The 13,231-nt window shown below is 33.3% G+C and overlaps 1 protein-coding gene across 2 annotated transcripts in view; it reads right to left on the minus strand.

The window, feature by feature from the left end:
• LOC112049662 (actin-interacting protein 1) overlaps positions 1-13,231 on the minus strand; it is a 39,967-nt gene that overhangs the window by 21,522 nt on the left and 5,214 nt on the right. The window contains exons 2-3 of one of the 2 annotated variants that reach the window (XM_052888502.1): positions 4,415-4,536; positions 2,269-2,481 (exon numbers count right to left, since the gene is read on the minus strand). In XM_052888502.1, coding sequence (XP_052744462.1) covers positions 2,269-2,481; positions 4,415-4,430 — 229 coding nt within the window. In that variant the 5' untranslated portion in view covers positions 4,431-4,536. Of the gene's footprint in view, positions 1-2,268; positions 2,482-4,414; positions 4,547-13,231 lie in introns of those variants that run through there. The other variant, XM_024087645.2, reaches the window with a different exon arrangement.

Consider the following 13,231-nt stretch of genomic DNA (forward strand, 5'->3'; position numbering starts at 1 on the left):
AGCAGTGGACGTATATCAACTGATAATAATGATAGTTCTGATGATGATAGATATAGCAGAACCTCGCGGTTTTACTCGCGTAGTTTCTGATTCTAGAAATAAGGGGATAAAATATAGCCTATAGCACTCGGGGATAGTGTAGCTTCCCAACAGTAAAAGAATTAGTTCAGTAGTATCTGAGCCTATTCAAACAAACAAATATTTCCTCTTCTATATTAATATTAGTATAAACTACAGCAGACGCCCGCGACTTCGTCCGCCCTTAGACCTCTTTAATCCAGCCCTTACAGTAGTATCGCTGTAAAAATTGAGTAACTTCTCCCGTTTTCCAACATTTCCCTTCACTGCGCTGCGCCTATTGATCGTAGCCTAATGAAAAGTATACTATAACCTGCCCAGGAGTATGAAGAACAATTGTACCACGTTTCGTTGACATCGGTCGAGTAGTTTTTATTTCTATAACGAACATACAGACGAGACAGACAAAAATTTTACTGATTGCATTTTTAGCATCAGTATCGATCACTAATCAACCCCTGATAGTTATTTTTTTCATGTACATAAGTATAGATAGATTAAAAATTTCATTCACTTGTAGTGTGTAATAAGAAGTTTTACATTCAAATGTAAACTATACAGAAAATTTGATATTCCACCGCACACAATAAGTATCCAGTCGGGAATCTAAACATAGTTTAATCTAAGATCGGTCCGTTTGGGCGACGGCCAACACACTCGTATCATTACACCATTTCTAATATCTGCCGAGGTGACAAACCTAACGCCGCAAATTCAACAAATTTCAACATTTTTACGGCTTGCTTAGGGTAGCCTAGCAACACAGGAATCGAATCTGAGACATTTCGAAGACAAGAATAACATTGCGCAGGCTCTCAGTCCATTACTAATGGATCTCATTTTATGAATTAAAGTTTATCAAGCTCCGATCTCAGCGTTCGCCTCGCCTGATTACACTTTTCGTAACGTATTCACTAGCTTACTCCCTAACTCAAGCGTATGTAAAGAAGTTTTACTTTATAAACATACAGCTATATTTCTTTATTATTAGACCAAACAATAGTCATACATTGTTTACATGAAGTTCGGCCTACACGTTATTTTTTCATATATACAGCTGTTTATTCATTTTGCTGATTTTAATTTGGTTCTTCGCCAAATAAGAACATCGCACATATTGGAGTTCTGTCTAAACTATTCGTAATATTATAAATAAGTAAGAATTGATATATTGTTCATTTGTATGTTATGAATAGGCTACGAAAGTAATGGACTGATTTTAAAAATTATTGCACCATTGGAAAGACACATTTTCATAGGTAATACACAGACAATGTCCTTATTCTCGCGGACAAAGTCGCGGGCGTCTACTATCTAGCTTCGTGATTCTGTGTTATTCTTTACGATGGATGTCGATGAAGCATAATTTGTTTCAATGGTAGTTTAATCTACAAGCCAAAATCGCATAAAAATTTGTCTTTATTATAATTAGTTTTTAAATAATGCGAGGTTTAAAAAAAAAGACACACAGACAATTCCAAAAGCAATTATTTTAAAGACCATACTACTACTAGGTATGTAGCTTAATTTGTATTATCAGTTAATAATAAATAAAACCTAGATTGGGAGATAAAATATTTTCATGATTTAGTGATAAACAATAATGATAAGATAAATTATTTTAGAAAGAATAATTGCCATCTCTATTCATCATTCTACTCCTATTTTTCGGCGTGAATCCTACACCTTCACATTTAGTCTATTAAAGCTTCAACTAGAAAAAAAGATTGCAAATGAATAATTTTTTAGATATTTATTGAGAATGTCTTAGAAGAAAGAAAATCTCAACATGTCATAATGCATTCAAATTCACAGGCATATACGTGTTTACATCCACAATATTTACTCATATGGCTTCAAAACAGATAAGGTGATAAACAGGGTGATTCATAAGCACACCTTGACAATATCTATATTTGGTCATATTTCTGCACTTACATAATATATTCACTAGGCATGGTTACACACATAATTATATTATTGGCACAACCTTTTTTCTGTTGTCCCATTTGGCTGACTAGGTCAGGATGATTTAGTCAGGGTTTTTATTTATTAATTGACAAGATCCTCTAATACTCTACTGGTATTTTTTTTAATATGTCAAAATAATAAAAAAAATTCAATTTGGCTATGCTACTTCATATAAACTTAATACTTGATCAGACAATATTATTTAATAGAGTTACTTACCTCCAGAAGCAATGTAAAACCCGCTTGGCGAGTATTTAGCAACATTAACTTGGCAGGAGTGTTCTGTATATACATCAGATATCGCCGGATTCTCAATGTCCCTTATTATAACAGAGTTTCCATTTGTGTACAGGAAATTTTTGCCCTTAGGGTCCCCTCCAAGCACCAGTGGAGTACCGCGTTGGGTTCTTGGCAAAGCCGCAAACGTATACTCTGCAAAAAGAAACACCTTTATAATAATATCTAATAAAATAAAAAAAAAACATTAAACATTAAATAAAGCACAATGTGGTGAGGTTGCACAGGGTAATCTCTGAATTTACTAAACTAATTTTGAAAATTCTTTTATCAATAGGAAGCCACATTATTTGCGAGTGTCATAGGCTATATTTTATTCCGATATTCTTACAGGAACAGGAACTAGAATGAATGAGTCTTAGAATAAACTAGTACAACTCTTTAAACTCACATAACAAAAACTTCTGTTTGCAAAACCACCACCACCACCATTTTGGGTAAGGTAAGCAGTAAGTAAGGTTTTTTCAGGATAAAATCTTTATCCTGGGTATGATCTACCTAAGTTCAATATCCCTCTCTCAGTAACATATGATAAACCTTGTTTGGTTGAATTTTTGACTCACATAGGATTTTTACAAGTACATCAAACTTAACTTTAAGCCATATGGTAGGTTTAGTTTAGGTTTCATTTACACTGATTAGTTGTAGGGAGTCCTAAAAAAACCTATGGTGTATTGATGGTCCATTAGAGTCCATTAATAGATCAGGGAATATTGAGGGCAAACATGTTCACACCCAGTGACGTGCACAGGGTTTTTAACTAGGGTATGCACTATAAGTACAAAATGGAAAATTCCCATCACAATACAAGTTTGTAACTAGTTCTCAGTGTAGGCAGGGCAATTTTGCTTCTAGAGTGTGCACGCCACTGTTCACACTCATCTGTGCACTGAAATATCTCTTGATAAATCTCAAGCTACAAATTGCACTGCAATGAAAATTCAGTTGAGAACAGTGACAACAGAAGGTTGCAAGCAGGGCTGCTTCCTATAGTCTTGGAGAGTAACAATGTTACAATTTTACAATCCTAGATGTTGTTGTCTCATTATGCAATTATTGATCCTAAATAAGTATATCAATTATCAACCACTTATACACCATTTGGCTTGTTTAGTAACATCTTACGTCTAACATTCGTGCTCTCTCTTTGCTTCAGCTTTTTCAGTCACACTTTTGTGTGTGGTGGTTTTGCGAAAGGGCCTACAAAACTTTCAGTTCGACATGCAATGACTGACAGTTGCTACTAGAGTAATAGTGGCCGTCAGCCCACTAAAGGAACTAGCCTCACTCCTTATAGGAGAGCTAGTATTGAGTTCAGACTGACCATGCTACTACAATGTAGGTTGATGGGTTGAAATGTTTCTTTAACACTATCAGATTCTAATGATAATGAATAAGACCAACAGCTTAACATGCTTTCTGAGGCATGGAGGTATAACTACATTAACTTCCCAAATTGGACTGTGAATTTAACTGAAAATGTCTGGCAAGAAAGTACGCTCAGTATCATAAAGCTCAACTCAGGACTGAAGCCACATAGGCTAATCACTGAACCAATAAGGAGGTTAAGTTTATCAATGCATAAAAACTTTTATTGTATTCTACCTGTAAATCAGGATATTTCTAACAAGCAAGCAAAAAGGTCTTTTGCCTTCTGTCATGGACTAAAATTTACTAGAATTCGCAATTAGGCCGCCACTGATTTGGATGAGTTTATTATTATTATTTGTAAATATTATCAAGCTATGCGTCATAACAACTACGTTCGGCATGCAGTTTAGTGATATCTATTCATTTCGCACGAATAATGCTATAGCCTAATATACTAATGTATATTTTTTAATGTAAGTTTAGGACAGGTGGTGGTTAAGCTGTAACTTGGCCACCAAGTCATTTCAGTAGGCAACTTTCACAAAAGGCATGATAATTAGAAAATTCGAAGCTGGATAAGACGTTCCAATCCTACCAGTCTCTATCATACAACAGTATCTTTCCTGTATTCAATGTGGAAACTACCCAACCCGCTTTCGAAATTAGAAGCACCCATAAAAAGTCAAGTTATACTTACTATTTGAATATGACATATTAATTACACGTATTTATAAATATTTCACACACCAACACCGTTTAAGTTAATATAAAATCAGTACTTTTTAGTTTAATTTTATAAAAACAAAATCAGCCGACACATTCCATAGCAAGGAACATATTTACTCAGGAGAAGAATACCAACCTCATACAAAAAAAGTGGCACTAAAATTACCGCCATCTGTGGAGTGCCCCCATTGAAACAATTTGCCAACGCGGGAAATTCAAAGCTAATATATTGTTTTTAAATTTTCACAGTTCAGCTTTTGTAGACGGAATAGCTTTAAAATAAATATTTTTAAAAACCATTTCGATTAATTAATTAATTTAAACAGATATTTATAAACTCTGTCAATTAATTAATTAATTTAAAAAGATTTTTAAAAATATTTATTTTAAAACCACTCCGTCCCCAAAAGCTGAACTGTGAAAATATTAAAAACAATATAATAGCACAATATTTTAGTAACAAGTAATTGTATATAATAAATTAAACAATAGAAAGAATAACAGTTTCAAGTTGAAATGTCTTTATTATCAAATAAAAAATCTTATGCACTTAATCAATAACTAAGTTAACATCAGCACCTAAAATGTAATCTACATATATTCATTTTGCTTCTAAAACTAAATTTTATCTTTAAAGTAAAATGAAAACCAAAATAAAAATATATCTATGCATCAATTGGGTATTTGACTTCACTGAGATATTTGGGAAAATCAAGTCAATTATAACTTAACCAATTCATACATAAAAATATAGATTGTCGGGATATTTGTACATATGATAAACTATGCAAACGTCACGCAGTTTCACCAGCGTAGTTCTCGTTCCCGTGGGAATACAGAGATAACAATTATGGCCTAATCCATGAAGAGATGAAGAGCCTATTCAATGCAAACAAACAAATAATCAAATTCTTCCTCTTTCTAATTAGTATAAATTTCATAAACAATAAAATTATTAGAATTTGGCTAATGAAAGTAGAAACTGAAATCACCCGCCAAATTTTAAAAAATCGGAGTAAATTCTCAAAATTATAGTGCAAATATTGGAATAACTGAGTTTAACACTTATAGTATAGGTAATAATGTATTCACAAAGAAAAACTAATTTAAATAAATTATGAAAACGCATGTTTTTTTAATTTGTTTATATGATTTTTAAATTTGGCGGGCAATTTCAGTCTCTACTTTCATTAGCCAAACTTTACAACCTAATGCGATAACATAATATTACTTTTAGGCGAATCAATAGAGCATTTACCCTCTACCTCCTCAGAAACAGCTCTGATTTTGATGATTTTTTTTGTTCAGTTTGTTTCTTCATATTATTTGAAATCAGAAACCTTTTGGAGTGAGGATGGAACGATTTATACTATTTAACAATAGTTATGCTATTTATATAATAAATAATTAAAAAATAAACACTACCGACTTCAAAAACACAAAATTATGCAGTAAACTAATAAGCTGAAGAAAACATTATAATATTTTATATTTACTGATTACTTTGAAGCCGGTGCCAATTGTACAATTGATGGGTAGGCAATCAATCGTACAGTTTTTTTCCACCTTAAGGATTCGAATTGTTTTCCGAAATTTATATGGGACCTACTTCGAAATAAACCCTTTACAAAAAGTAAAGAATTTTCAAAATCGGTCCACTCAGTAACAAGTTACGCATAGCTTAACATTACAATAAATGGGAAAACAATTAATCATCTTCTATTTTCCTACTATTAGGTTTGAAATTGTTTTCCAACATTTTATGAGACTTTTAGGAATATACCCTTTCTATCAAAAAAAGAATAATCAAAATCGAACCACCCAATAAAAAGTTATGCTTGGTTTTACATTAAAATGAATGAGAAAACAATCAATCGCACATTTAGGATTGGAATTGTTTTTTAAAATTTATATGGGAGCTTTACAATCAAAATACCTTTACAATCTATAAAGAATTTACGAAATCGGATCACTTCGTAATAAGTTACGCATAGTTTTACAATACAATTAATGGGAAAATAACCAGTCATCTTCGTTTTTTTTAATTTATAATGATTTGGGACCATTGTCGAAATATACCCTTTCTATTTAAAACAAAGTTATTCAAATCGGAATTCGAAGACATGCTTGGTTTTAAACTAAAACAATCAAGAATGATCAATGAAAAGAATTATCAAAATCGGACTACTCATGTTAACAGTTATTCTGGGTTTTACATTACGAAAACAGGGGATGATTGATTGTTTAACCATTAATTTTAGTATACAACCAAGTATAACTTTTTATTGAGTGGTCCGATTTTGATAATACTTTTTTATTATAAAGGGTTCATTCCGAAGATAGTCTTTTAAAGATATGAAAAAGCAATTCGAGCCCTATAGCTAGTAAACAATAGATAACTAATTGTCGGCCCATTAATTGGACCATTGGCACCGCCTTCAAAGTGATCAATAGATAGAAAATATTATAATATTTTCTTTCGTTTGTTAGTTTTCTGCATAAGTTTGTATTTTTGAAGTCGGTTGTATTTAAAAAAAAAATATGTATAAATAGCATAGATATTTTTTAACAATTTAAATAATTTCGTCCACCAAAACATTTCTGATTTTAAATAACATAAAAACATGACTTTAAAAAAAATCCTCAAAGTCGGAGCTGTTTCTGAGGACTTCCAGCATATGCTTGTTTTATTTATTATTTGATTCCATTATTTCTTTCATAAAAACGTGACATTTTTCATTATGAGAAGTACGTAAGTAAGTAAGACATAAAGAGACGAATTTTAGTATTCCAAAGAATCATGGTGCAGGTGCCTGGTCCATTGATTATATTTGTTACATCAATTGTTGTGACCTGTAATAGAAAATTTCATTTAACATGACTTTTTAAAATGCACTGAAAATAAATATTTACATAATTATATATAATAAGAATTCCTATTCTCTTCAGGGACATATCAAATTTTTAGTCTATTTTCTGCTCCATTTACAAAAAATCATTTTAGGAAGCTCAGCTGTAACCTTGAAAAGTATAGAAATATGGATATTTTGTTACATTATTTACAAGCGGACGCCCGCTACTTCGTTTATGTGGAATTCAGTTTTTCACAAACTTGCACACAAACTTAAAGAGAAATTATAATGTGTTTATTTCAGTTTTTAAAAACAAAACTGTAAGTGTATCTAGGAAACATGTAGTTCATTGTTATTAAGCAGGTCAAAACTACCTTGTTGTTTCAGTAGCTAGCCCATGTGTTTTGGATCACGAGATCCTGGTTCTGTCTTTAAGAGATACTGAGTTTTTGCTTCTGCTAACAAATTCTTAGTCTGGAGTTGGGAAGTTGGTGGTATCACACCCCCGTGCCTCAGAGAGCATGTTAAGCCGTCGAACCCGGTCATTATCATTAACATTTCTGATAGTGATCATTAAACAATCTAATAATATCAACCTAAGCCGAATGAATAAAGCAAGTTACCTTGTGCTATTTTGCAAAAATGCCAGCAGCAACGTGGCTGCAGTAGTGTGGCTCGGGACGGGTACAGCTAGATATTCATCTTTTATTTCTATCTCATGATATTTAACAATATATCTTCATTTTACAGCACCTGCAAAAATAAATCAGAAGTTATACATTTTACATAACTATTATTGCATGCACTGCACCTGCAAAAATAAATAAGAAGTATACATTTATGGGGTGTACGGGGGAGGCTAGTACCAGTCAGCCTCTCCAACTGCCAACATCACCTGCACGTGGTGAACCCTGCAGATTGACCGACGAGGCTCTGGCGACCGACTAATGGCGGTTTATCCATTCTGATTCAGCTAGACTTCACAAGTACCATAGACCGGTGTCAGGCAGCAGCGATACCGGTGCGAGAAGTCTAGGCCTGCGAATGACCAACCCGCATGCCCAGCGTGGTCATTTATGGGCATTACCTTGCAATGTATAGTACAACACAACAAGATCCATGCAAGAGGCCTATGTCCAGTAGTGGACGTCTATCGGCTGATAAGGTATACATTTTACATAATTATTATTGTTACCAGTTAAGAGGATAATCCCAGAGGATGTTGCTATTTCGTGATCTAAACCAGACATTTTCCTTTAGCATAGCACTTGTAGAGCTTACTGTCCCGTGGGAGACTAACATTCCAAAGGACCACAGTATAAAACTGAATAAATGTTATGACCTAACAAATGAACTAACTAAAATGGCTATATGGTTAGTCTGTACGCCGTAGAGAGGTGCGAGAGGATTACCAGCAAAATCTCTCTATAATTTGCTTAGAGACCTTGGTCTCTCTAGAAGTGCAGATTTGGGTTACCAAATTTGGCAGACCTTACTGCGCAGGGACAACAACACGAGCAGAGAAGGGGAGTGTTAATCAATTGTCAAGGAATTCTTTAACCTTACGTCCATTGATCACAAGTCCAAGCTCTGCTCAGCGTTTTTCTCTCTGCCACGTGATGGACACCCACATGGTGAATCCATGAATTGGTAAGATATTCGTCTCAAAAAAATCATGTTGTACACTAAAATAATTTAGTTGAGTAGGGTGAGGCAAGCAACAATGACCGCGTGAAATACAGTTTTTCACAAATCTCCCTTGATTTTTTCAGGAATAAAAGTTAATTTTAGTGAAATTTATCAATAGTTTTTTCAAGTGATTATAATTATATACACAATACTAAAATGCAAACAAGGTCTTTTAAATTTTTCGTCTGTCTGTGTTTCTGTTTCTCTGGGATAATCTTTGGAACGGCTGAACCGATTTTAATTGGACTTTCATTGGAAGATAGAGGAAGTTATTGAGCAATATTTAGGCTACTTTTTATCCCAGAAACATGGTTCCCGGTGGATGTTCAAAAACTGAACATCACACGGTTGAAATCGCGGGCGTCCGCTAGTATTATAATATTGGTTAGCCAATGTGGTTTTGGATAACGAGGTCGTGGCTTCGAATCCTGGGTCAGGCTATCAGTACTGAGTTTTTCTTTCTTCCAAGAAATTTACAGTTCTCAGCCTGGAGTTGGTAAGTTGTTTGTATTACACTCCCGCGCCTCGTCCAGGTCATTATCATTAACATCTGATAGTGATCCACAATGAATTTCACTTTATCTCCCTTATCTCACCAACCTTTATTGTAGCAGTGTGGTGGGTCTAAGCTCCCTAACCCCATTTCTATAAGGTCTGGCTCTGTAGTGTCGTTAAAATAGGCTGATAATGATGAAGAAGCAGGTTACCTTGTGCTATTTTGCAAACATGCCAGCAGCAACTGTGTGGCTCAGCACTGACTGGCACAGCTAGACCTTCATCTTCTATTTTCCTACACCTGAAAAATTAAACATAAAGAATAAATTTTATGTATTTTCACCAGTTAAAAAACAAATGAAAACTAAAATAAAAACATAGAAGTCGGTTAAAAATAATTCAGTTAAATTCTCATCTTGGAGTTTGGAAGCCTTCAATCCCGATTATTATCATTAGCATCAGATAGTGGTTATTAATTAATTGAACATTATCACCCTAAGCCCTCCAACAGCATTGGAGCAGTGTGGTGGGTCTCAGCTCCATAATCACTTTTCTATAAGGCCTGGCCCTGTAATGCCGTAAAAATAGGTTGATAATAACGATGAAGCAGGTTACCTTGTGCTCTTTGCAAACATGCCAGCAGCAACTATGTGGCTCAGCACTGACTGGCACAGCTAGACCTTCATCTTCTATTTTACTACACCTGAAAAATTAAACATAAAGAATAAATTTTATGTATTTTCACCAGTTAAAAAACAAATGAAAACTAAAATAATTTTATTAAGTGAAAAATGTGAAGAATAGATTATGAAAAAAAAAACATAGACTCGAATTGAGAACCTCCTTCTTTTTTTGAAGTAGGTTAAAAATGTGAAAAAAAATTCAGTTAAATTCTCATCTTGGAGTTGGGAAGCCTTTAATCCCGATTATTATCATTAGCATCAGATAGTGGTTATTAATTAATTGAACATTATCACCCTAAGCCCTCCAACAGCATTGGAGCAGTGTGGTGGGTCTCAGCTCCATAATTACTTTTCTATAAGGCCTGGCCCTGTAATGCCGTAAAAATAGGTTGATAATAACGATGAAGCAGGTTACCTTGTGCTCTTTGCAAACATGTCAGCAGCAACTGTGTGGCTGACTGGCACAGCTAGACCTTCATCTTCTATTTTGCTACACCTGAAAAATTCAACATAAAGAATAAATTTTATGTATTTTCACCAGTTAAAAAACAAATGAAAACTAAAATAAAAACATAGAAGTCGGTTAAAAATAATTCAGTTAAATTCTCATCTTGGAGTTTGGAAGCCTTCAATCCCGATTATTATCATTAGCATCAGATAGTGGTTATTAATTAATTGAACATTATCACCCTAAGCCCTCCAACAGCATTGGAGCAGTGTGGTGGGTCTCAGCTCCATAATCACTTTTCTATAAGGCCTGGCCCTGTAATGCCGTAAAAATAGGTTGATAATAACGATGAAGCAGGTTACCTTGTGCTCTTTGCAAACATGCCAGCAGCAACTGTGTGGCTCAGCACTGACTGGCACAGCTAGACCTTCATCTTCTATTTTGCTACACCTGAAAAATTCAACATAAAGAATAAATTTTATGTATTTTCACCAGTTAAAAAACAAATGAAAACTAAAATAAAAACATAGAAGTCGGTTAAAAATAATTCAGTTAAATTCTCATCTTGGAGTTTGGAAGCCTTCAATCCCGATTATTATTATTAGCATCAGATAGTGGTTATTAATTAATTGAACATTATCACCCTAAGCCCTCCAACAGCATTGGAGCAGTGTGGTGGGTCTCAGCTCCATAATCACTTTTCTATAAGGCCTGGCCCTGTACTGCTGTTAAAATAGGTTGATAATAACGATGAAGTAGGTTACCTTGTGCTATTTTGCAAACATGCCAGCAGCAACTGTGTGGCTCAGCACTGACTGGCACAGCTAGACCTTCATCTTCTATTTTGCTACACCTGAAAAATTAAACATAAAGAATAAATTTTATGTATTTTCACCAGTTAAAAAACAAATAAAAACTAAAAGAATTATATTAAGTGAAAAATGTGAAGAATAGATTATGAAAAACATAGACTCGAATTGAGAACCTCCTTCTTTTTTTAAAATCGGTTAAAAATGTAAAAAAAAATTCAGTCAAATTCTCATCTTGGAGTTGGGAAGCCGATAGCAAAATTTCACATATTTTCACCAGGTTAAAAACAAACAAAAACTAAAAGAATTTTATTAAGTGAATAATGTGAAGAATAGATTATGAAAAATGTAAAAAAAAATCAGTTAAATTCTCGTCCTGAAGTTGGGAAACCTTTAATCCCGATTATTAACATTAGCATCAGATAGTGGTAATTAATTAATTGAACATTATCACCCTAAGCCCACCAACAGCATTGGAGCAGTGTGGTGGGTCTCAGCTCCATACCTCCTCTACTATATGGAGACAATAATGAATGATGGATGTGTAGGATTAAAATAGCTTCTATGAAACATAACCTATTTTAACATACCTATTGCCTGGTTTCCATCTGTTAATGCTATATTTGCTAAGCATTGTGTGTTAATATTATTTTATTCTATTGTCTTCTTTTAAATTATCTTCTTGAAATTTCTTAGTCTGGCTTGCAAGTAATGCTAAATTTTGGGCTCATTTTTTGTGAGTTTGTTGGTACTGAACTTCTGCGAACATTGTTTATTTTTGAAAGCTTTGATTGCTTTTTGAGACATTGTGTAAATATTTTTTATATTAAAAACCGTCGTCATGCGGGTAAAATTCATGTGAAATTCATGTGAAGAAGCAGGATTGCTGAAAGCATTAGGTATATATTTTAATTTTAATACATAATAAACTCTTTTTATTTATCTCTCTCTCTCTCTCTCTCTCTAACTGCTTTATTGGTTCAGTGTAACTATCATGAAATTCTGAGTTTTCTGAGAGCATTTTCTTCTTTCAAGAAACTCACAATAAAAATCTATACTGATATGTATACAACCCATTTTTAAATTAAATGTCTTAAATGGTGAAGCAAAAACATTGTGAAGAAACCTGCATAACTGAGAATTTTCTTAATTGTCTAGGTGTGTGAAGTCTGCCAATCCGCATTAGGCCAGCATGGAGGACTAAGGCCTAACCCCTCTCGTCCTGAGAAGTGACTCGTGCTCAACAATGAGCCGAAAATGGGTTGTTAATCTATACTAATATTATAAAGAGGTAAAGTTTGTAAGTTTGTCACATTTTTTAAATGGGGTAATTTTCGGAACTACTGGTCCGATTTCAAAAATTCTTTCACCAGTAGAATGCTACATTATCGGGGAGTGCTATAGGCTATATTTTATATTAGCATTATTTATTTATTTATTTATTTATTTATTTATTTATTTATTTATTTACTTAATAATACTTAATCAATTAATAATATTATTAATATATAATAATTATTTACTTATTATTTATTATTAATATTATTTACTTAATAATATTAATAATAAATTAATTTATTTATTTATATATATTCGCCGAGTAAAACACAGTTTTTGTCATACAGGTCGGACCGAAAATCCTCTTAAGCAGACTTATTCGCATGCGCTGCCTTAACCATTGTGTAAAATTGAAATTAATGTATGGAGGCTTTATGTATCTTTAAAAGTTCTACAAAAAAGTCCGCGACACCATATATCTATCTTCTATATATTAGCAGATATAGTACCTTTTGTGTTTTAAAAATTATAAAT

Source organism: Bicyclus anynana, chromosome 22, assembly GCF_947172395.1.
Source record: "Bicyclus anynana chromosome 22, ilBicAnyn1.1, whole genome shotgun sequence".
Taxonomy (NCBI): Eukaryota; Metazoa; Arthropoda; class Insecta; order Lepidoptera; family Nymphalidae; genus Bicyclus; species Bicyclus anynana.